Source organism: Schistocerca americana, chromosome 3 (assembly GCF_021461395.2).
Source record: "Schistocerca americana isolate TAMUIC-IGC-003095 chromosome 3, iqSchAmer2.1, whole genome shotgun sequence".
NCBI lineage: Eukaryota > Metazoa > Arthropoda > Insecta > Orthoptera > Acrididae > Schistocerca > Schistocerca americana.
Genome location: NC_060121.1, coordinates 812,992,334 through 813,015,902, shown reverse-complemented (window position 1 = coordinate 813,015,902; position 23,569 = coordinate 812,992,334). Strand labels below are relative to the sequence as shown.

Genomic DNA, 23,569 nt, shown 5'->3' with positions numbered 1-23,569 from the left:
GTAGATGCCGTGTTTCTTGATTCTAGGCGCTCAGTCAGGAACCGCGCGACTGCTACAGTCGCAGTTTCGAATCCTGCCTCGGGCATGGATGTGTGTGATGTCCTTAGGTTAGTTAGGTTTAAGTAGTTCTAAGTTCTAGGGGACTTATGACCACAGATGTTGAGTCCCATAGTGCTCAGAGTCATTTGAACCATTTTGTTTCTTGACTTCCGCAAGGCGTTCGATACAGTTCCCCACAGTCGTTTAATGAACAAAGTAAGAGCATATGGACTATCAGACCAATTGTGTCATTTGATTGAAGAGTTCCTAGATAACAGAACTCAGCATGTCATTCTCAATGGAGAGAAGTCTTCCGAAGTAAGAGTGATTTCAGGTGTGCCGCAGGGGAGTGTCGTAGGACCGTTGCTATTCACATTGTACATAAATGACCTTGTGGATGACATCGGAAGTTCACTGAGGCTTTTTGCGGATGATGCTGTGGTATATCGAGAGGTTGTAACAATGGAAAATTGTACTGAAATGTAGGAGGATCTGCAGCGAATTGACGCATGGTGCAGGGATTGGCAATTGAATCTCAATGTAGATAAGTGTAATGTGCTGCGAATACACAGAAAGAAAGATCCCTCATCATTTAGCTTCAATATAGCAGGTCAGCAACTGGAAGCAGTTAATTCCATAAATTATCTGGGAGTACGCATTAGGAGTGATTTAAAATGGAATGATCATATAAAGTTGATCGTCGGTAAAGCGGATGCCAGACTGAGATTCATTGGAAGAATCCTAAGAAAATGCAATCCGAAAACAAAGGAAGTAGGTTACAGTACGCTTGTTCGCCCACTGCTTGATATACTGCTCAGCAGTGTGGGATCCGTACCAGATAGGGCTGATAGAAGAGATAGAGAAGATCCAACGGAGAGCAGCGCGCTTCGTTACAGGATCATTTAGTAATCGCGAAAACGTTACGGAGATGATAGATACTCTCCAGTGGAAGACTCTGCAGGAGAGACGCTCAGTAGCTCGGTACTGGCTTTTGTTGAAGTTTCGAGAACATACCTTCACCGAGGAGTCAAGCAGTATATTGCTCCCTCCTACGTATATCTCGCGAAGAGACCATGAGGATAAAATCAGAGAGATTAGAGCCCACACAGAGGCATACCGACAATCCTTCTATCCACGAACAATACGAGACTGGAATAGAAGGGAGAACCGATAGAGGTACTCAAGGTACCCTCCGCCACACACAGTCAGGTGGCTTGCAGAGTATGGATGTAGATGTAGATGTAGATGACGATGAGCGCTCTTGTTTGTCAGCAGGGCAGAGTGCACTCTTCGAAGACAGGAAGTTCCGTTTAATCCCGGAAGTGTTCGCAAGCGTGACGAATCTACTCTCCCTGCAGGGGACAGAAGTATGCGACTTCTCCATTTTATGCATCCGCAGTGTGAGAACGCTTCGTATTCTGGGAGCTCCAGCAGCCGCTCCCTCCATTTCTGGTTTACCCAATGAGCGGCTAGACAGCAATCGGCGTACCAACCTTCAGACAGCAAAGGAATTCAAAGTGGGCATTATTCAAGAATTTTAGCGGTTTCCCCCCTGCGAACTGTGCTATAAAGAGAAATCGTATGTGGCCCAGCGGTTCTAGGCGCTTCAGTCCGGAACCGCGCTGCTGCTACAGTCGCAGGTTCGAATCCTGCCTCGGGAATGGATGTGTGTGATGTCCTCAGGTTAGATAGCTTTAAGTAGTTCTAAGTCTAGGGGACTATTGGCCTCAGATGTTAAGTCCCATAGTGCTTAGAGCCATTTGAACCATTTGAGAAATCGTGTGTTGTCAGGCTGATAATTGAGATAGACTCTTCCCTCGATGACGTTATGTTCTGAAGCGAGAGTGTGGTGGTGACGAGTGCGGAGAGCTACAAGTGAGTCCGTGATGTCCGATTTTAGTTCGTCGAGACGCTGTTCTGCAATCTTCCTTGGACGTGTTTACTGTTTGAGTGATTGTCGCGATTACGCAGCAGCACAGTCCTTTTACATCTGAGCAACTGACAATTTCGTATCCTTTAAATGGCAACATTTTTGTATTTGTATTAAATCAGAGTCGGGATTTAGTATTCAACAGTTTCCATTAATTGTGTTTGTGAGCTACTCAAACCTACTGGAACGTCACTTGCACGTTTCCTAACAGTCTTTCTTGTTGCCAGATTCAATTGCTCATAAATAATTAATTGTGTATAATCTCGTTTAATATATCAATATTCTTTATGAAGAGATTTTTTAATAAATAGTTTAACGGTGTTGCACACCACAATTTAAACATCTTTTAGCGTTATGAGGATGGTTAAGAGTCCACGATTTTTAGTTTCAAGCTACTTTTTCTTATTATACCATTCTTACAACATTATCAATTTTTTTAATGAGTATCATTGGCACCAGAGTATATTGTACACTCTACATCAAAGAAATACGAGTACACCTGATTAAATAAAAGTGACCCTTTTCGCTCACCTTCAAGACTTTGAACAGGTGACCCTTCATCATTTAAAATCTTATAAATATGTTTAGGCAGATCGACAGATCTTAATCTGTGTTTTCATAGTACCTGTTATCCTTTAGGATACAGTTGTCTCCACTGCGATCAATTTGAGGACTTTTCAGTGGATACATTTGATTGTTACATTTCGTATGAATGAATGATTTTTTGAAGACGTGAAATTGCTGGGACAGTTTTCCTCTTGTTTTCCGTGATTGCGGCAAGCAGCTTGCAGGACCGCTGCCGAAATTCAGAACGTCTAGGGCCGTTTGGCGGAAGACAGTCAGGTTGGCACCCCACTGGTGTCCGGGCCATCTCCAGACACGTTTTCGGCCTGTGATCTCATTCACTGGAGTAGAATTGTCTTCAGCGAAGAGTCCTGCTTCGAACTGAGTCCCGACGACCTGCGAGGACAGCGGTGGAATACCAGCCTCGCTGTTACACGTCATACAGCGCGACAACCAGGAGTGATGGTCGGCGGTGCCATTTCTTGTCACCCGCGGCAGCTTACAGCACAGCGTTATGTCGACGATATTGTACTCCCCGTTTTGTTGCCCTTCGTTGTAATCCATCCTGGGCTTGCATTTTATCAAGATACGGCGAGAGGTTTTTGCTGCTTGTCTTCGTAATTGTCAAACTCTACCTTGGCCACCAAGGTCGCCAGATCTCTCCCCATTTGAGAACTTTTAGAGTATTGTGGGCAGACCCCTCCCACCATCTCGGGATTTTGACGACCTGACACGCCATTTGCGCAGAATTTGGTACGATATCCTCCAGGAGGACTTCAACGGCTCTGTCAGTCAGTGCCAAGCCGAGTAACTGTTTGCATAAGGGCCAGAGGTGAACCAATGCGTTATTGACTTGCTCAATTAGTGAAGCCATTTCGCTTGAATAAATCTTTCATTTTTTTCTGAAACTGTAATAATTTGTTTGTGTGCACATGTACAACACATGCACCTATTTCCGTCTTCGGAAAATTCCTTCGCAGTGTGTCGCTGTTTGGTCTTAGAGTGTGTTTTAAGCAAGTAAGCGAGTCGCCATTCTTAGATCCCCATATCCACAACTTCCGTGGGTATACTTACGTTTTTGCTCTCTTTCTGTAGTCGAGAGGTACTTAGTGTATATATCACACAGAACTCAAACCCTACGTGTTTATTTGTAGGAACAGGAAATAGGAAAACGTAACATACTGACCTATTATGACACTGATTATTGAATACAGCTTCCTACATCAGATATCAGCATGTATTTCGTTGAAACTTCATGGCAGATTAAAACTGTGCTGGATCGAGACTCCCCGTAAAGCGACCCCCTGGTCTCTTGGCACTGCATCGTTAATCTGTCAAGAAGTTTCACATCAGTCCACACTGCGCTGCAGAGTGAAAATTTCATTTTGGAAACATCCCCCAGGCCGTGGCTAAGCCATGTCTCCGCAATATCCTTTTTTCAAGGAATGCTAGCTAGTCTTGCAAGTTTCAAAGGAGAACTTTTGGGAAGTTTGGAAGGTAGGAAACCAGGTACTGGCGGAAGTTAAGCATTGAGATCGGGTTTCTGTCGTGCTTGGGAAGCTCAGTCGGTAGAGCACTTGTTGCCCGCCAAAGGCGTAGCTCCTGAGTTCCAGTGTTGGTCTGACACACAGTTTTAATCTGCCAGGAAGTTTCATATTAGCGCACACTTCGCTGCAGATTGAAAATTTCATTCTGGATTGATTTCATTGTTTTCTAATTTCCAGAAGATTGTAAATATTTAAAGTCATAGGATAAATTCATAAGCACTATGTGCACACTAAAGCGCAGAGAAAAAGGAAAACAGACGTGAGCAATGAGTAAGTACCTGAAAGAGTCCAACGCCTAACCTGTTGACGAAAAGAATGTGGTCACCGGCCCACGCAGAAGCCGGTGTCAGGACCGTCAACAGAGACGAGAGGAAGATGCCGATCCCGAATATGAGTTTGCCTCCGAAACGGTCGGCAAGCACGCCACCGGGGAGGTGTCCCACCGTGTAGCCATAGTAGAAGGCCGCCAGGATCTCTCCCTGCTTGTGCTTGTCCCACACAAAGTAGCCGTCCTGCAACACGGATACACACTGATAAACTTGCATTCTTTGTTGCTCAAGCGAATGTGAGAAACTTATCGACAGTTCAGAGACACTGATAGAGACCCAATTATGTGCATGTAAATTATATGCATGTAAATATGCATGAAAAATGCTTACAAATGCATGAAAAATGTCAAAATATGCAAGATCAAATAATAAAAAAACATGGTAGTTACTGCGTGCATTATACCTCAAAGTCGAACCTGTACATATCAATTACGAGGAAGAGCGCCGGCCATGTGAAAAATCGGTACATTTAGAACGTTGATTTTATTTTCTGGATGCTTTCTGGTAGAGGTTTCTGGGAGTAAAATTTGCAAAATGGGGACGCATATCGTGTTTCAAGAATTTTTCCTTCTTTGCTATTGTTGTCGGTAACAATGCGATGCGAGTGGTCGCAGGCAAAAAAATCGATATGTACTGGACCAAATTCGAGATATATCGCACGGAGAGGGGCACGCTGAAAAGCTCCGTAATAGTTTATTTAAAAAACAACATACAATCATAAATTTTTTCAACAGTATTAATTTTTAGTTTACACTATTGGACCAAAGCATCATTTACAATTTATTTTACGTTTTTCTACTATTGTAAACAAAAATGACCAAGTGCTGTTTCAAATGTTCGACCATTCAAAACATTTTTAGAAGCAAAAAAGGACCGTTCCACATCAACTGAGGCAACTGGGCAGGAAGATGGCATTCCGGTCAACGGACAACCATGCCAGCGATGACGTCAGGGCACCTATGAATGGAGGTAGCGCTTGCTGGGTAGTCCCACATCCACAATAGCTACGTACACAGTCACAGACGGTGCAGTATGGCATAGAGAAGATGCCTATCAGACTCTCTGCGGTGGAGGGCTGTAGAAAGAACGGAAGGAGGGCAGTCGCAAACTGATATAGCCTGGTGGCTTAGTGTGATTCGCTTTGTTGTTTCTCGGATGTGGCGACAGTTTATAGAGATCAAAACTGCATCCCAAAGACCGAGGCAGGGCCGACTACGTGTGACTACGGAAGAGAGGACCGTCATTTGGCTGTAAGGGCACGGCAGTACCGCCTTAGTACTGCATGGCAACTGGCATGTGACCTCGAAGCTACCACTGGACGGGTAGTATCGAGGCTGTATGTCTACGTTTGATGCGTCTTCACAGAAGGGAACGTCTAGAACGAAGTCACGAACATGCCACCTGGACGATCGAAAGGTGGGCCAATGTTGTTTTCACACATGAGTCCCGATTTAGTCTGGAGAGTGATTCTCGATGGATTCGCATCTGAGGGGAATATGGAACACGATTTCAGACCCAAACATTGTGGAAAGAGACCGATGCCGAAGAGGATCCCTAATGGTGTGGGTACGGATTGAGTTGAGCACTCCAACCCCTATTCATGAAATTATAATGGTGAATCGGCAACGTTTAAATGCTGTTAAGTATCGCGACGAGATCTTGGGAACGAGATCTTGGATCCTCATTCGCGGCTGTTGCGAGGTACTGTGGGCCCAGACTTCGTAGTGATGGAAGATAATGGTCGGCATTGTAGAGCACGGGTGGCTGATGTTTTCGTGGAAACAAAGATACTGTACGTAAGGCGTGGCCTGCTCTCTCTCCCGATTTGAATCCCATAGAGCATGTCTGGGGTAATGTAGGGAGATGGCTTGCATCACGTCAGCGTCCACCAACCACTCTCCGAGACTGTGAGCACCTCTGCAGGAAGAATGGCCGTTATTGCTTCAACATGAGACTGAGGACATCATTCACAGCATTGCATTGCTGATAGAGGGTGTCACAACCCACATTGAGCACATTAACAAAATATCGAAATGTGTGTGCAAATCCCTTAAGCTGGAAAAAACGAAGAACTTTTTAGTCTACCATTATTCACGATGCAGCTGTTGACTTTCTGAATTGATTGCATTGTCTCTACTTTACTGTCACTCGTGCATACTGTTTTGTGTCATGATAAAAGCAACCTTGCAAAATTTCCGTTTGTTGCTTTAATTTTGGACACCAGTGCGTTTTTTAAATTCGCTATGTGTAACATTTTTGAAAATAACGTTTTGTAACAACTTTGTATATTTTAAGAGTGAGATTAAATGGTCCATAGCGTTATAAAGCAAATATTACATGGTTCTAAAACATATTTTTATTGTGTTTTAATTAAAAGCAAAATGAGGGTCCAGTTTTGGACTTTTCTCTACATATATGAAACAGCGCATCAGAAATATTTTGATTACTGACATAGTTTGTTCAGTTATTTCCAGAAACGTAGTGATAGGCTCTCGGCTCTTCATTATTATAACTGTGGGAATCTGATCAAATATATTTCATAAATGTTGAAAATATGAGTGTTCGTTCTGTCTTTTTTTTTTTTTTGATGTGTAAGTAGTAGGGTAATGGGTCTCACAATTAATTAAATTGCTCAATTAATTACCCCCACCGACTGATGACGTCACGGGTTTCTTCCGCCAGCACATGGATCCCTCCCCCCTTTCCTTCCCTCCCCACCCCCATCTCTGGAAATGGCGGAAAATTGAAATTCTGGTGGGAAATTCAAATATTGGCTGGAGTGTCAAATTTTGTGTTTTCAACTTGAGGTCCAGAGACCATCTGACCTAGTTCAAAACACTACCAGCGGAGGACACTGTTAGCTTTTCCCCAGTCCCTTCTGCTTCCCCTCCCTACACCTTCTCACCCCTCCCAACCCCTCTCACTGCCTCCCGTCCCCTCCTCTTCCCTACTTGGAAATTGGCGAGAAAAGAACTCAGATTGTGCTGGGCTGACAGACAGATCGCACTTAAGTCCTTTTTATTATTTACACATTGCAGAATACACAGACAATCTGAGTTACCAGTGATCGAACACTAGACAATAGCTCCATCCAATTTCGTCAATAAATATTAGATGTAGAGTGGATATTTTCGCTATTAGTGTAGCACTAGGGAGTTGCTTCAGGCAGTCTAGGCAATAGCCCTATATGGGAAGCATAGGAGGCAGTAATAATAATAGGACAGCAAGCTGTCACTGAAGTAGAGGGGAGAAGACTTCTGCCAATCTACAAGTGAAACCTGGTGGATTTGGAGAGGATGTTTTCGCTATTAGTCAAGCGCTAGAGAGTTGCTCCAGCCAGTCTAACAATGGCCCTATGTGGGGAGGATGGGTAATAATGATAGGACAGAAAGTTATCACTGAGGTACGGGGGATTAGCCGCCTTCCCATCTATAAGTGAACAGCTGCTGCTGGGAGGAACATAAGGATGTCCAATAATAATATTAGAACAGAATATTTTTTACCCTTTATTGTGGCCGGCAGCGACACCTTGATGCAACTCTTCAGCCGAGCCGAACGTACAGATGTAAAAAAGAGAGATTTAAAAATGACACGGGGAGATAATATTAATGAAATACACAAAACAAGAAGAATGTAAATGGGAGGCACTGTCACAAGTTAAAACCACAGAGAGCACAAATAAAAACCACGCTACATGAAGATGTTGTTGAACACTGGCGTTAATTATAATAAAAACACGGATCACAGCATTAAAACCCACGTGGTACAAAAATATTTTAAAACACTGTTCTCATAGCAGGACACAAACGGAAATCATGAAGCACTTCACAAGTAAAACGGGAAGGACCTGCCAAGCGAGGGGAGGCCATGGAGGGAGAAGAGGGGAAGGGTATTGTAGGAGGGAGAGGTGGGATGTGGCAGCAGGGGAGGAGGATCTGGGAGCACACCAAGGGAGAGGAGATGGAGGAGGGGGCAGAGGGAACAATCTGGTAGGGAGCGAAAAGACAGGGAAAGGAGGGGAAGGAGCAAGAGAAGGCTGAAGGGGGGAGGAGGTAGGATGTAGCAAAGGGAAGGGAAGGAGAGAAAGCCTTAGGAAGGATGGGAGCCAAGGATTGGGGTCAGATTTGGAAGGAAGGATAGATGTGAGGATGAAGCTCATCATCCACGATGGAGAGACAGCGAAATTTCTTTGGGATAGGACATGGAGGATATGGAGCTACAGGGTGGGTGGGACGCAGCGGTATAGGTGTAGCAATGTATAGGGGTGTTTGAGGTAAGTAAGGAGATGTGGGATGGAGGCCGGATACAGAAGGCAAGAAAGAGCACATGGCGTTCAAAGATCTGGAGTGGTTTATAGAATTTAGGGGAGGTGGAGCTCCAGGCGGCACTGGCATAACAGAGGAGGACACAGATCAATCATTTGTAGGTATGGAGGATGGTGGAAGGATGCAATCCCCAAGTCCAGCTGGACAGTAGTTTCAGAAGGCAGTGGTTATTGCAGGCATTGTGTTGGATGGTAATGAGATGGGGAGTCCAGGTTAGGGGGCTGAGTAAGGTGGATAGGATGGTCATAGATGGTAAGGTAGAAATCAATGAGCCAGAAGAAATGGGTGGTGTGACCTGTAATGACTGCCTGGTTTTGGAAGCTTTTATTGTAGAAGCCACTGGTTACACCAAGTGGTGAACTGTTTAAGGTGGGTTTGAAGGGAACACTGGGACCATTGGAGGGTAGGATAGAGTGCCAGGAAGGCGTTATGATCAGCATATAAAGGAGATGGATGGGAGGGGGGGATACTGGGCATATCGGTGGTGTACAGGAGATAAAAGGGAGGAGAAAGGATAGATCCTTGGGGGGCACACGTCTGGTGGGGCAGAAGGTACAGGAATTGATGTTATAAGTTGTGACATAGGAAGGATGGTGCAAGACAGAGGATGCAGTGAGACAGATGATGGGAAGGACAAACGTCTAGAAGACTAGAGTGCCATACATGGTCATAGGTGTTCTGGAAGTCTAGGGAAACAAAAACAGTGGAGGAGACGGGTGAGGTTAAGGAGCTGGTCTTCAGCAGAGAAGAAGGGCCATAGGCCACACTGAGTAATTGGAAGGAGGTGGTGTTAACATAGATGGTGACGGATACAGTGGGAGAGGATGGATTCGAAAACCTTGCTGAACACTGAGGCGAGGCATATGGGACGGTAGGAGGAGTTAGAAGAGTGTTTGTTGAGTTTAGGGAACAGCAGGATGCAAGAGGTCTCACATAGCTCAGGGTAGAAGCCAGTGCAGAGGTTGGTGTTGTACAGAGTGACAAGGGCAGCGAGGAAGGAGGTTATACAATTATGATCAGGGGTGGTGTTGTATTTGGGACAGAGGATGAGTTAGTGTCGTGAGCTGTGATGGGAGTGTTTAATTCTGTCTGTGGTATATGGCCCAAGTACTGGAAGCTAGAAGCAAGTGGTGGGGCAGTGTTACCAGTACATTCATCGATGTTGGGGAAGAAGGAGTAGTCAAAGTGAGAATCATTGAGGATGGAGAAGATGTTGGAGATCTAGGATGGAAAATGGTTAGTCCTACTGAGGTTATTAGGGAAGGAGCAATTGTCGTGGAAGAACAGGTAATGCAAGGTGGGGGTAGCTGGCAGTAAGGCGATTGAAGGTGGACCAGTACTTGGAAGAGTTGATAAGAAGGATGGCACTGAGCTGTGTACATGTCTGAAGCCAGTCCTGGTGTTTATTTGCTGCCAAAAGTTTACAGACGTGTTTCAGTATTTGCTGGTGGCAAAGAAGTACATCCTAATCATAAGTGTGGAGGAAGGAACGGTAGAACCGGCAAGATTCATGGAGAAGGAATATGGCCCATGGAGGAAGGATAGGGCGATAGGGATGGATCGCTTTGGTAGGAACATGAGCTGCCACTGTGTCAGATGGGGGCTTTTGTTGGAAGAAAAGGCATGAGTGATGTCATTATGGTGTTGGAAGGTGAGGGAGTAACTTCCAACCTGGGTGTCAGTGGATTCCTGGTAGACATTCCTGTCTTCCCAGATGTAATCATCAATGACTTTGGGATGGATATCCAGGTGGGGAGCATTAGGAGGGTGGGGGGCAATGGAGATGGTAAGGAGGACAGAAAAGTGACCACTGCCAACGGGATCGTAGACTTCAGTGGTAATGGACCCAAGGAGGTTGAGGGAGGCGAGGACAACATCAGGGCTGGTGTTACTTTCAGGAGAGGTGTGCTAATGGAGGGGACAAGGTCGCCTTGGATGGAGTCAATAAACTGATGCCACCTCTGGAGGTCTGCAGGGTCACATCTATAGATGTTGAGGTCTATGACAATCACATAGGTGGAGAAAGTGCAATCAATATAGGCCAAGAAGTCATATGAGATGGGAGTAGTTGGATGAACATAGGTGGTGGAGCAGGTTGATGGTCAGGGTGGGGAGAAAGATGCTGAGGACAAAGTGTTTGGTAAGGTCATTAAGCAGTGGTTGTGCCGAAACAGGGATTTGCTTGAGGTGGCCAATGGCAACCCACCCCATGTTAAGGGGTAGAGATTGTCAGTATAATGGAGGACATAGGGGGAGGTGTGGACAACATGGTAAGGTTGAAGGATGGTTTCATTGAGGATGAAGGCATCTATGTGGTGGTGGGAAAGGGTGTCCATGAAGAGGGGCTTGTTAGCAGGGAAGGAGCATATCTTTGGTAAAGGATGCTATACTGCTGTTGCACCATTAGGATGAGGGGTGGGACAGAGAGAGGTTAAAATGAGGGGTTGAGGTGGGTGAAGATGAAGTGTGGTTGGTTCTGGGAGTAGGTGATGAGATGTGGTGAGATGGAAGACAGAACGAGTGGCAAGGGAAATCTGCTGTAGGGTGAGTGAGTACTGGAAGAGGTGGGTGTTCTGGAGGACTATGCTGAGGAAGTGGATGATGTCTTTAGCAGTAGGGGTTGGGTGGAGAGAATAGTTGCAGTGGATTGGCTGATCTATGTGATAAATGGGGACAGTGAGTTCAGGTTTTGTAGCTTTACATTTGGAAGAGTAGATTGGATGCACTTCATTCCAGGTGTAAGTCTGCAGGCTTTTGTGGCCATTGTCACTAAAGTTAAAATCTTCTGGCTGTTAGGCTGCATCATATTTCCTTCTAAAATAATCGACATTTCTACCCGTCTGCTGGGATCTTTTTTTACAAGGAAATATGATGTGGCCTAACAACCCAGAAAATTGTAACTTCAGAGTAGGTGTTGCAGAAAGGAGGAAAGGTGAGGTTAGGACATTGTTTAAGGATATGTACGACTTTGCAGTGAGGGGAGATGGGGGGATTTTTGCAGATGGAGGTGAGGTGGTCATTGTAGACAAGACACTTCTGACACACTGAGGGGGGGGGGGTATGGAGTTAAGCCAGCTTTATGGTGGACGTTTTAGATGAGGGCTCCCTTAGTGAGAAGGAGGTCAATGGAAGAGAAAGATACAGTAAAAACTGTCATAAGGAATGTGGGGCCAGAGTTGGTGTAGATGCAATGGGTGGAGCAGACGTCGAGGTCAGGATTGGTATTTAGTTCCACCAACACCTCTGCCACGACTTCGGGGTTCAGATTCATGATCATGGTAGTGATAGTCAGAGGATGGCAAGTGGGTTGTGGGTGATGGGGAGAGGATGGGGTATGGAAGAGTGTGAGGGTCGCATGGATGCCAAAGTTGATGTGAGGGATCTTCCAGAGAAAGTCTGTGTGGAAGGTGGGATTGAGAGACTTAATAAGGATGGATTCTTTGCAAGGGATAAGTTTGGAGAAGGTGATGTTGTGGATGTACTTTCTGATCTCAAGGGCAAGGGTGTAGGCTTTGAGGAATTTTGAGTCAGGATGAGAGAGGAGGAAGGTGTACACAACAGAGGGTTGGGAGGTGGGAGGAGTAGTAATGTCCATGGGGTCAGAAGGGTCAGGATTTGTCTGCAGTTTTCTGGTAGAGGAGGTAGGAGCAGGGTCCACACTGGGGCATTTGGAGACGCTTTTTGGTGAGGATGGGTGGGGAGGAGGTCAAGGGGTGGTGTTGAGTAGGAGATGATGTGGGGCAGGTCCTAATTGTGGTGGTGGTGGCGAATCGTTGGGCATGGCGATGGTGGCCTGGTGGGTGATGACCTGTGTAGGCAATGCATGAGTTGGGGCTTATGGCAACTGGGGAGAGGGGGATGAGACGCCTGCTAAACCCGCTTGGCAGAACAGGTGATTAGGATTGTGGAAAGGAGTAAATAAGGTGTCGGTCAGTTTCACTTCAAAATTGTAATTTATTGTAATTTAATAACACCTTTAAACCAAAACTTTACAACTACAAGTTTCAAAATCCAATTCTTTCACAGCTGAAGGCCTCACAACAAGAAATCTTAAAAGCAAGAATATAAATTTCAAGTGACTGAAGACATGCAGTTAAAATTGCAAATAAAACACTATATATATATATATAATCAGAGCTAGGCGAGAAGCCTCAAGGCAAAAGTGGATAGAACAAACATATACAAGGTGCAATACAAACGACTGAAGGCCACAAATAATTTCTAAATTTTAAAATAAAAATATATTACATGGTAATATATTTTAAAATTTTCTTTTAAGGCAGAAGGCCGCAATGTCTACGCTTAAGGAGAAATTTTGAGAATAAGGCTTTAAGCGGCTGAAGGCCCACAGTTGATTTTCCAAAAACTCAAAAATACCTAAACCCTTAAGTTTTCAATGGGGAAACGCACACTAAATGAAAAAGCAACGCAATGACATTAACTAAATTTAAGAATAAGGTTTTAAGCGGCTCAGGGCCCACAATTGATTTACATAAATTGATTTACAGAAAACACAATAAAAATTTTTTACTTTTAAAGCATTGGCAATAATAGATTACCAACAGACCATTAAACACCCATGAAAAGGACGGTATAGCCAACAGCACTCAGACACCTCCAGGGGATGTGGGCCTGCCCTCGAAACATTAATGTTCTCTGAGGTGAGACAGGTGGTGAACCCAACTACACTTGATCTGTCAGTAACCCAACCACGAGACAGTCACGGTTTGACCAACCAAACGACTTGCTAGCCACCAATCAGTACATAAAACCTCAAAGACAAAACTGTTACGGATGTGATTATCCACAATGAAATATGTATTAAGCTGTCAAAACCACACGCCATGTTGGACAGTGACAACTGTTGAGGAAAGGACGCTGCCTGAAATTACGTTAGTGGCCAGGGCAGGTAACCGGAACACTAACGGCCACAAGGCAGAAAATTCCGCTGGTACACTTGAATTTGAAATAAGGCAATATAGTTAACTTCACCAAAAAGGAACACTGCCTGAATTTATGTCAGTGGCCAGGGCAGGTAACCAGTACATTAATGGCCACAAGGCAGAAAATTCCGCTGGTGCGCTTGAATTGTAGTAACCAATATAGTTAATTCCACCGCACCAAGCGACCGACTACCCTCAGAATGCCGACAATATCTAAAATAGAGGTCAGTGGAAATAACGCCAACCACACACACACAACCTGACAAACACTTGCACGAAGACCTGAACGATACCCAACATTAGCTAAGCACTCACAGAGACAAAGCGGGAATCGATGCACACACAAACAGCCGACTCATGGACGATTAGCTAGCCAAAACACGTCGTCCAGTAGGACGACCAACCGACGATCCACCAAGACTGTGGCCTGGCTTAAGTGATGCGTGGCGGCAACGGTCGAGGGAGCCATGTCGACGCAGAGCTCACTGCTCCAACATGACTGCACTATTGCCGCATTGCAACTCCCTGACTGGCAGGTCCGGAATACGCTCCAGATGTGTTCCAACTGACTGACAGCCCGACCTCGCGACCTGAACTGGCTTACGACAGACAATGACCGGGAAATAATAGCAGTCGAGCAAAGATACTACGAGAGGGGATTTATTGATATGTGCTGCTAGTGCCGCTCACGGTCAGGCAAAGCAAAAACTCAGTGACACCTGTAATTTAAATTAACATAGTGAGGTGGTAGTACGTTAAAAACAAGGTGTAAAATACATTATGGCAGGAACATGAGCCACACACAGCTCAGGAGACAGTTGGCAGCGCAACTGGCACGTGGGGAGGTGGTCTGGGAGAGTTGAGGATGCACAGGAGAGGAGGTGGAAGAACTGTAGGAGACTGTAAGGAGAGAGGGCTGGACATCGGTCGGGGGGGGGGCCTGTAGAAAAGCTCCAGAGTGTAATGGTGGAGACTGGGGAATGGGAGGTGTAAATAATGGCGGTTGTGGGAGTATCCATGGCGCGGCGTCGGGACGATGGGAGAGGAGGGAGAGACTATTGGCGACGAATGTCGCCTGGGTATGAAGGGGACGAAGGTGTGACGAACGGCAGTGCAGGAAAGGCAGACGAAGACGACAAACACAGACACGAGGACGGCGATGGAAACTGGGACGAGGACATGGATGAAATAAAGGTAAAGGTGGCATCAGGCATCTCCAGGAGGGCGACGACTTCCGGCAGCAGCGTAGGGCAGCTGATGGCGGCGACGACGCAGCAGCGGCAGGTAGCAGCGGTGGGCAGCAGGCGGCGACAGGCTAGGCGACAGGCAGCGCATCCAAGCAGCGCTAGGCAACGAAAGGCGGCGGCTAAGGGAGCGGTCTCTGGCGGCAGCGGCGGTGGCGGCGGCGGCGGCGGCGACGGCAGAGGGTAGCGACACAAAAAAAGCACAAATCACACACTAGCCAACAGAAACATGGGAAATGTATCGTATGATACGTTTTACGAATGTAGTGCTCATTAACTTACCTGGACATTGTGTCTCAAGATGAAACTAAAATTGATCAGTCACGTCCAGTCTAGTCCAGCGCCATCTACCGAGTTTATTGTGTACCTAAAAAGCTGCCCATCCGGGAAGCCATGGCTCTCACATCCTTCTTAAGCCTCTACTTCCCACTGTCACTGCCGCTGACTGTGGCTCCACCTCTGACATAAAGTCCCCAGTTTAAAAAATCCGAAACGGGAATGTTCTTTTGTCAATATACTTCGAATTTCTCATGTGAAATTTAGATTTATTCCCTTTCATACGAGTTATTTTCGAAGAAATCAGACCATACACGCGTTTTCACGTCGCTAAACTATCGTTACTTGTTGTGAAAATCCTGTACAGCACAAAGGCATAAGCAATATTTCCTCTAAATATTTTCTCATCACAGGACTAGAATATTAAACTCATGTTTGGTTCATGACGGAGTGCTAAGAGGATGTTCTGCCTCTGTCACAGGATGATTCCTCACTTTCAAACTCTCTCTTAAAGTAAACTAATATGTCAAACAAAGTTTCACAAGGTAACAGTCCAGAGAAGTTGTAAATATCTGGTTTATACTAAATATCACTTTATAAATTCGATAATACAGCTGATTTTATTACGATATTCATCTCACCCTGTGTACGTGGGAGATTGAAATTCCATTAAAAGATCTCACCGCAAAGAAAACAGTCTGATTACCGCTCTATCTCATGACTCATACCTGTGGTACTCTCGTCCTCGCTTCCACCCGCCTAGTAGCACGTCATTGATATCGAACAGATACACTAATTAATTAAATTGCTCGCCAGCCGGAGTGGCCGAGCGGTTCAAGGCGCTACAGTCTGCAACCGCGCGACCGCTACGGTCGCAGGTTCGAATCCTGCCTCGGACATGGATGTGTGTGATGTCCTTAGGCTAGGTAGGTTTAAGTAGTTCTAAGTTCTAGGGGACTGATGACCTCAGAAGTTAAGTCATAGTGCTCAGAGCCATTTGAGCCATTTTTTAAATTGCTCGTGAGAGTCCCTTTGCATTGTGAGTGACTTTTTTTCCTGTAGTCGTAATACACTCACCAAGTAACCGTTACAGACGCTGCTGTGTGTCTTCCCACTGGTCTCAGACATGTCTCTGCAGCAAACGTCCTAACTCGCTGCTTGTTTCCCCACAGTATGACAGGAGCCAGCTTGACCTCTTCTGCCAACTCACAAGGCGTCCTTCTGTGGCGTCGCAACTAGTGCGCGATCGCCCATTTGTCTATTAAAAGCTTTACTTCAGAATGTATGTGGGCTGCGATGTAAGCCGGTAGAGTATTATACTGTCAGTAACGGACGAGTTGTGTCCTGCAGACTGACGTCACGACCATCTGTTGCAGCTGTGTGTGTGAAAGCAGTGGCGTAGCGCTGGCAGGCCACTTAGATTATACGAAACTAAAAATATTAATAATTAAAAAAGAAATAACCTGAGGAACGTCATATTTGATGTACATCCTTCTGTTGTGGAAACAAACAATATGTCAAAGTCTGGGTTCAAAAATAGTTGTATTTTGGAAGTTTGTAAAATTAAAAAAAAAAAAAAAAAACGTAATTTTCCGACAGTCAAGAATTTAAATAAATACAGTGATGTAATAGTTCACCTTCAGTGACTATGTACGATGATCTGATAACACTTTCAGTGTTCACATATAAATTTGGAAAGTTTTTAGTTTCAGAAAACCTCTGTGACTTTTCTATAATAATAATTTCAAGAATTCTAAGTAAACATGTGTATTGTGTGTTAGGGTGTATGTGAATGAGAATCCATGCATGAGAGTATGTGAGACGTTCGGCATTATTAAAAATCATTCATGTAATTCTCTACAGGAACTGTCAAGTGTTCCAACTCTGTAACGTGGGAAAGAATCCACTAGGTGTTCCCCTACTAGTGAATGTCGGATGTCCAAGTATGTATGCTTATGTATAAGACAGCCAGAACACGACTAAATAATAAATTTCCAGATGTAGAGTAAAGCTTATGGTTCATTTTGTTTTGTTTATTTAATAAGAGAGTTTTCTGTTACTTAATTTGATGACATCAATGAGCCTAGAGAAGTGGTTGGTGCTTGCTAGATTTTGGCGCGAGCCGCGCCCTAGAAGTGAGTTCTCATTGGTCGTAAGTGCTGACAGCCAATGAGAAGAGAGACGGTTGACCGCCTAGCGAGGAGATATAGTTTTGAGTGTGGGAGAGTGAGAAGGGAGTCGCGAGCTAGAACGGAGGCGGTTGTGCTGGATGTGACTTTTCGCATTATGTGTAAGATGAAGTCTTGGGATGACTTCCACGTTATGGTCCAGTGTTAATGGTATCTGGTTGTGACCAGAAACTGTTTATGAAAACTTTAGAGTGTTGTGATAATTCGTTCCGACGAAAATCGCGAGTGAACTTTGAATTATATAGCGTGGCGGTACTGAGTGTGTTCTTATGGCGAGCAAAAAATCTTTAACTAAAGACAACAACTGAATATCGTGTGCAGAAGTAATTGGTCGATCATTGACTGTGTTACAAGTAATTGGTTTCGGAATTTGGGAAGGTAAAAGTTCTGGCTGTTTTAGGTATGGTGATAACTGTGAGCTGAAACTTTAGTAATTTTCGTAAATGTGGGCTGATGATCTTGCATAACGGCAATAAAGATCTATTGAAGGTTTAAATTTGAACTTCATGTTTAAAGTACGAGTGACATCCCCTTTCCGAATCATTTCTTTAAAGTACATAGACAATTTTCATCAAATTTTACTTAATGCGGCCTCCGGCGTGTAGCTATGAGGTTACAGTTTCCTCAACACTGCTTTTCTGTGATCTCGTAAGTAGCTGCAGTCAGGAGTTTACGTGCGAAGATCTACCGCTGTAAAGAGCTAGGTGAACAAAAATTATAAAAGAAATTGCATTGCAGCAGCAGCAACGTATAATCCGTCGCAATTGGTGCATCGCACGCACGCACGTAAAAAAAAAAAATCCGTCGCACTTCTTCGGTAGCACCTGAAATCATTTGCAATGTCTCTCTTGCTATAACCATTCTTTCTGAAGGCATGTTTCAAGTGCTGCAATTCAGACTGTAGGTGATCGTCGTCAGAAATCATTTTGTTCTGTTTACCAACGTGTTCAGCACCGCTTTCTTGTGTACATGGTGGTGAAAACTATCCCTGTTCAAGTACCGATCATTGTGCATCGGTTTCCTATACACTGAATGACCAATCTGGCGTTCCACCTTCTGCTCAACTAAAGCGTCCTGGAAGGGTAGGTTGCCATCCTTCTCGATCTCATGGTAAATTTACTGTTTGGATAGACGCCATTCATGTGATCGACGAGTTGTTGCGGTGCATTTTCACTATGAGGCCATGTCAGGGCGGTGTGATCAACATACCTTAGGAAGCAAGGCGGACGAGCGCCGCAGAGTTCAACGCCTGCTCCTCAAAGTGTTACATGAATAAATTCTCGACTGCTGGAGACAGTGGTGATTCCATCGCTGCACCATCTGTCATTTCATAATATTCGTCATGGTACAAGAACTACGCTGTTGTTAGAATATGATGGAACAACTTGACGATACCAGGTGGAAACCGTTGGGCCAGAACATCCAGCATGTCGCACCGGCACCCTCCTAAAAAGTGACACAACGTCCAGACTAATTATTACATTATTTCGGCCTATTTTAATTTTCTTGAGTGTTTCATTAAATGTCTGCGAGTTTACAACGTGTTGTTCACAAAGTCCCAGTTTGGCGCTAATAATACTGCAAGATGTTTTGCCAGTCTGTAGGCGGGCAAACTGTTTGCACTAACAATGGTCCTAAGAACGTCATTTTCCTCATTTATATTCGGCAATCCACAAAGCCTGGGAGTTCTGGCAACACAAGGCATTAATTTCTTCACCTATTCCTTTAATAACTTCCCTGTCTTGCTGACGATGTCTCGTATCAGATCGCGACTAAGTTTTTAGTATGCGTCATCTAATAAATTCAGCACCTTCAGGTGGTAGTCCTCAGTGTTCAGAACCACGGTGGCATTTCCTTTGTCGGCTGGTAAGACAACCGAGCCCTCATCCCCATGCGATATGCTTATGCCACGTTATTCCTCCTCGCTAATATTAGATTTCGGTGGCTTAGGTTTCGTCAATACATGGCCAGCCGGTGGTTAGTCTGACGTTCTCAACTTCGTCGTGCGGGATTTGTCAAATGTGCTGCTCTAATCTATTTATAATATCCAGAATTGGCAGATGCCGCGGGGCTGGTGAAAAATTAAGGCCTTTATTCTAACGCTGCCACAGAGCCGTCGTCCAGTTCCTTGCTGGAGAGAGCAACAATTGTTCTACGGGTCCTATCATTCTCCACTTCAGTGCACCCGTGAGTCAAGCTGTCAAACTTTTTATATTACTTAGACATTGTCTTAGACAAACTCGCACACTGTTCTGCTGCCGTGGCTTCATCCAACCAAACCCCAATAGAATGGCAACGCGGTTGATGACAAAATTGGATGATAATCGAATAGATTTCTTGCATTATGATCAAGCTCATACCTTTTCTTCCATTTCGCTGACTCGCTATGGCGTGATGTGTCGGCTTCAAAAAGTCAAAATATGTGTCCTCGGAGTCTTCCGTGGTGGAATGTCTAAATAAAATCTTCTCGGTTTTCAGGCCGCGTCAGTTCGAATAAAAATCTCGAACTTTCGATCGCCATAGTTGTCAACCACTGACTGCCAGGGTTGGCACGGCTCTCTGCTTATATAGCCACATATGTGTCCCCTACGGTGAGGATGTAATGCGTAGCGTCAGACTGCTGAAAAAACTACGGAAATCACATTTGCTGAACCCTTTAGCATTTTTGCAACGCTGCCGGGATAAGAAGATAGTTTCCCGCTTTGCTGTAGTTATACAAGACATTAGAGAACTGCTGCAGCGGACAGAATTGAACGGCAATAGTTTTCACCACCCACAAGAAAGCGGTCCTGAACACGTTAGTACACAGAAAGAAAATTATTTCTGACGAAGATCACCTACAGTCTGAACTGCAGCACTTGAGGCACGTGTTCAGAGAGAATGGTAATAGCAAGATTTCAGGTGCTACCGAAAAAAAAAGTGTGTCAAAATCTTATGGGACTTAACTGCTAAGGTCATCAGTCCCTAAGCTTACATACTACTTAACCTAAATTATCCTAAGGACAAACACACACACCCATGCCCGAGGGAGGACTCGACCCTCCGCCAGGACCAGCCGCACAGTCCATGACCGCTCGGCTAATCCCGCGCTGGTGCTACCGAAGAAAGATACCTTTTCAATCGGCAGAAGAGGCCAAAGCAGCTGCTTTCCTGCCGTACTCTGGGGCAACGAGCATAAAGTTAGGACGTTTGCTGCAGACAAATGGACTGAGAGCAGTGTTCTGGCTCGCCCCCGAGATACGAGATGCGCTGCGTCTTGTTAAAGACGACATAACTCTTAGTGTGCCTGGTGCGTATGGAGTCCCCTGCGAAGGCCGCAGAATCTAAAAAAATGATTCAAATTGCTCCAAGCACTTAACATCTGAGGTCATCAGTTCCCTAGGCTTAGAACTACTAAATCCTAAGAAACCTAAGGACACCACACACACCCATGCCCGAGGCGACCGTAGCAGCAGCGCGGTTCCGGACTGAAGCGCCTAGAACCGCTCGGTCACAGAGGCCGGCTTCGCAGCATCTATTCATGCGTCAGCATATTGTGATTCCGTTGTACAAGAGGCAGCTGAGATTAGAATAAACGGTAACAATTTTAACAGAGGCCAGGTGTACACACTTAGCGGGGCATGGAGGCGGGCTTTAGATGTCGAAAGGAAACAGCGACGGATGCTTGACACTTGTAGGGGGGCGGGAGCCTCGACAGTTTGAAACGTGGCGCCAGTCCCTCGCGCCAAATGACGTTACTCGGTCCCACGACGAGCCCCATGATAAAGACAGGCTGTGACGCGTACGTGACAGTGCAGGTCTTACGAGTGCCAGCAACCATCTCCGGCGGGAGGCGAGTAAGTATTTCACACGAGTTTAATAATAATTCTTGACTGTATCGAAGGTGCTTACAAGAATAATATACAGAAGAATGGAAAAGAAAATTGAGAATGCGCTAGGTGACGATCAGTTTGGCTTTAGGAAAAGTAAAGGGACGACAGAGGCAATTCTGACGTTACGGCTAATAATGGAAGCAAGGCTAAAGAAAAATCAAGACACTTTCATAGGATTTGTTGACCTAGAAAAAGCGTTCGACAATATAAAATGGTGCAAGCTGTTCGAGATTCTGAAAAAAGTAGGGGTAAGCTATAGGGAGAGACGGGTCATATACAGTATGTACAACAACCAAGAGGGAATAATAAGAGTGGACGATCAAGAACGAAGTGCTCGTATTAAGAAGGGTGTAAGACAAGGCTGTAGCCTTTCGCCCCTACTCTTCAATCTGTACATCGAGGAAGCAATGATGGAAATAAAAGAAAGGTTCAGGAGTGGAATTAAAATACAAGGTGAAAGGATATCAATGATACGATTCGCTGATGACATTGCTGTCCTGAGTGAAAGTGAAGAAGAATTAAATGATCTGCTGAACGGAATGAACAGTCTAATGAGTACACAGCATGGTTTGAGAGTAAATCGGAGAAAGACGAAGGTAATGAGAAGTAGTAGAAATGAGAACAGCGAGAAACTTAACATCAGGATTGATGGTCACGAAGTCAATGAAGTTAAGGAATTCTGCTACCTAGGCAGTAAAATAACTAATGACGGACGGAGCAAGGAGGACATCAAAAGCAAGCTCTCTATGGCAAAAAAGGCATTTCTGGCCAAGAGAAGTCTACTAATATCAAATACCAGCCTTAATTTGGGGAAGAAATTTCTGAGGATGTACGTCTGGAGTGCAGCATTGTATGGTAGTGACACATGGACTGTGGGAAAACCGGAACAGAAGAGAATCGAAGCATTTGAGATGTGGTGCTATAGACGAATGTTGAAAATTTGGTAGACTGATAAGGTAAGGAATGAGGAGGTTCTACGCAGAACCGGAGAGGAAAGGAATATGTGGAAAACACTGATAAGGAGAAGGGACAGGATTATAGGACATCTGCTAAGACATGAGGGAATGACTTCCATGGTACTAGAGGGAGCTGTAGAGGGCAAAAACTGTAGAGGAAGACAGAGATTGGAATACGTCAAGCAAATAATAAATAATTGAGGAAGTAGGTTGCAAGTACTACTCCGAGATGAAGAGGTTAGCACAGGAAAGGAATTTGTGGCGGACCGCTTCAAATCAGTCAGTAGACTGATGACAAAAAAAAAAAAAAAGTTTAAATTCATACACGTTCTCGAAAACACACAACGAAATTAAGACCTTTAATGGATACCTTTTCAATGAAATATTGACTTGTCGTGGGGTCTGCACGAAGCCGCCCGTTCACGAAGTGTAGCGAACAAGCTGACTTCTGTAACGTCATAAATATGTTGCTGGACCCGTATATCTCTTTGGTCCGGTCCCGCGACGGGTCGGAACTGCTATGAGCTGCCCAAATCACCTTTAGCGCACGCGTCGTTCCGGTCCTCTCTGACTAGTGCCAAGGGCTGCAATCCTGGCTACACAGAGTGGTCTATTGATCGTGACCGTGTCAAATATCTCACGAAACAAGTGTCCAACGAAAAAAATACAAAGAACGAAACTTGTCTAGCTTGAAGGGGGAAGCCAGATGGCGCTATGGTTGGCCCGCTAGATGGCGCTGCCATAGGTCACACGTATATCAACTGCGTTTTTTTGAACAGGAACACCCATTTTTATTACATATTCGTGTAGTACGTAAAAAAAATATGAATGTTGTATTTGGACCCCATTTTTCGCTTTGTGATAGATGGGGCTGTAATAGTCAAAAACATATAAGTACGTGGTATCACATAACATTCCGCCAGTGCGGACGATATTTGCTTCCTGATACATTACCCGTGTTAAAATGGACCGTTTACCAATTGCGGAAAATGTCGATATCGTGTTGATGTATGGCTATTGTGATCAAAATGCCCAACGGGAGTGCGCTCGGTATCCTGGACGACATCATCCAAGCGTCCGGACCGTTCGCCGGATAGTTACGTTACTTAAGGAAACAGGAAGTGTTCAGCCACATGTGAAACGTCAACCACGACCTGCAACAAATGATGGTACGCAAGTAGGTCTTTTAGATGCTGTCGCGGCTAATCCAAACATCAGTAGCAGATAAATTGCGACCAGGAATTGCATGGCGACAACTTTGAACGTCGTGTACAGTTCTGCCACTGGGCAGAAGAGAAATTACGGGTCGATGACAGAGTTTTTGCACGCGTTCTATTTAGCGACCAAGCGTCATT

The 23,569-nt window shown here is 45.0% G+C and overlaps 1 protein-coding gene across 1 annotated transcript in view; it reads right to left on the bottom strand.

Annotated features, from left to right (window-relative positions):
- The window catches only part of LOC124607180 (sialin-like), a 138,343-nt gene that overhangs the window by 93,325 nt on the left and 21,449 nt on the right, over window positions 1–23,569 (bottom strand). The window contains exon 3 of the mRNA XM_047139397.1: window positions 4,359–4,592. Coding sequence (XP_046995353.1) covers window positions 4,359–4,592 — 234 coding nt within the window. The remainder of the gene's footprint in view (window positions 1–4,358; window positions 4,593–23,569) is intronic.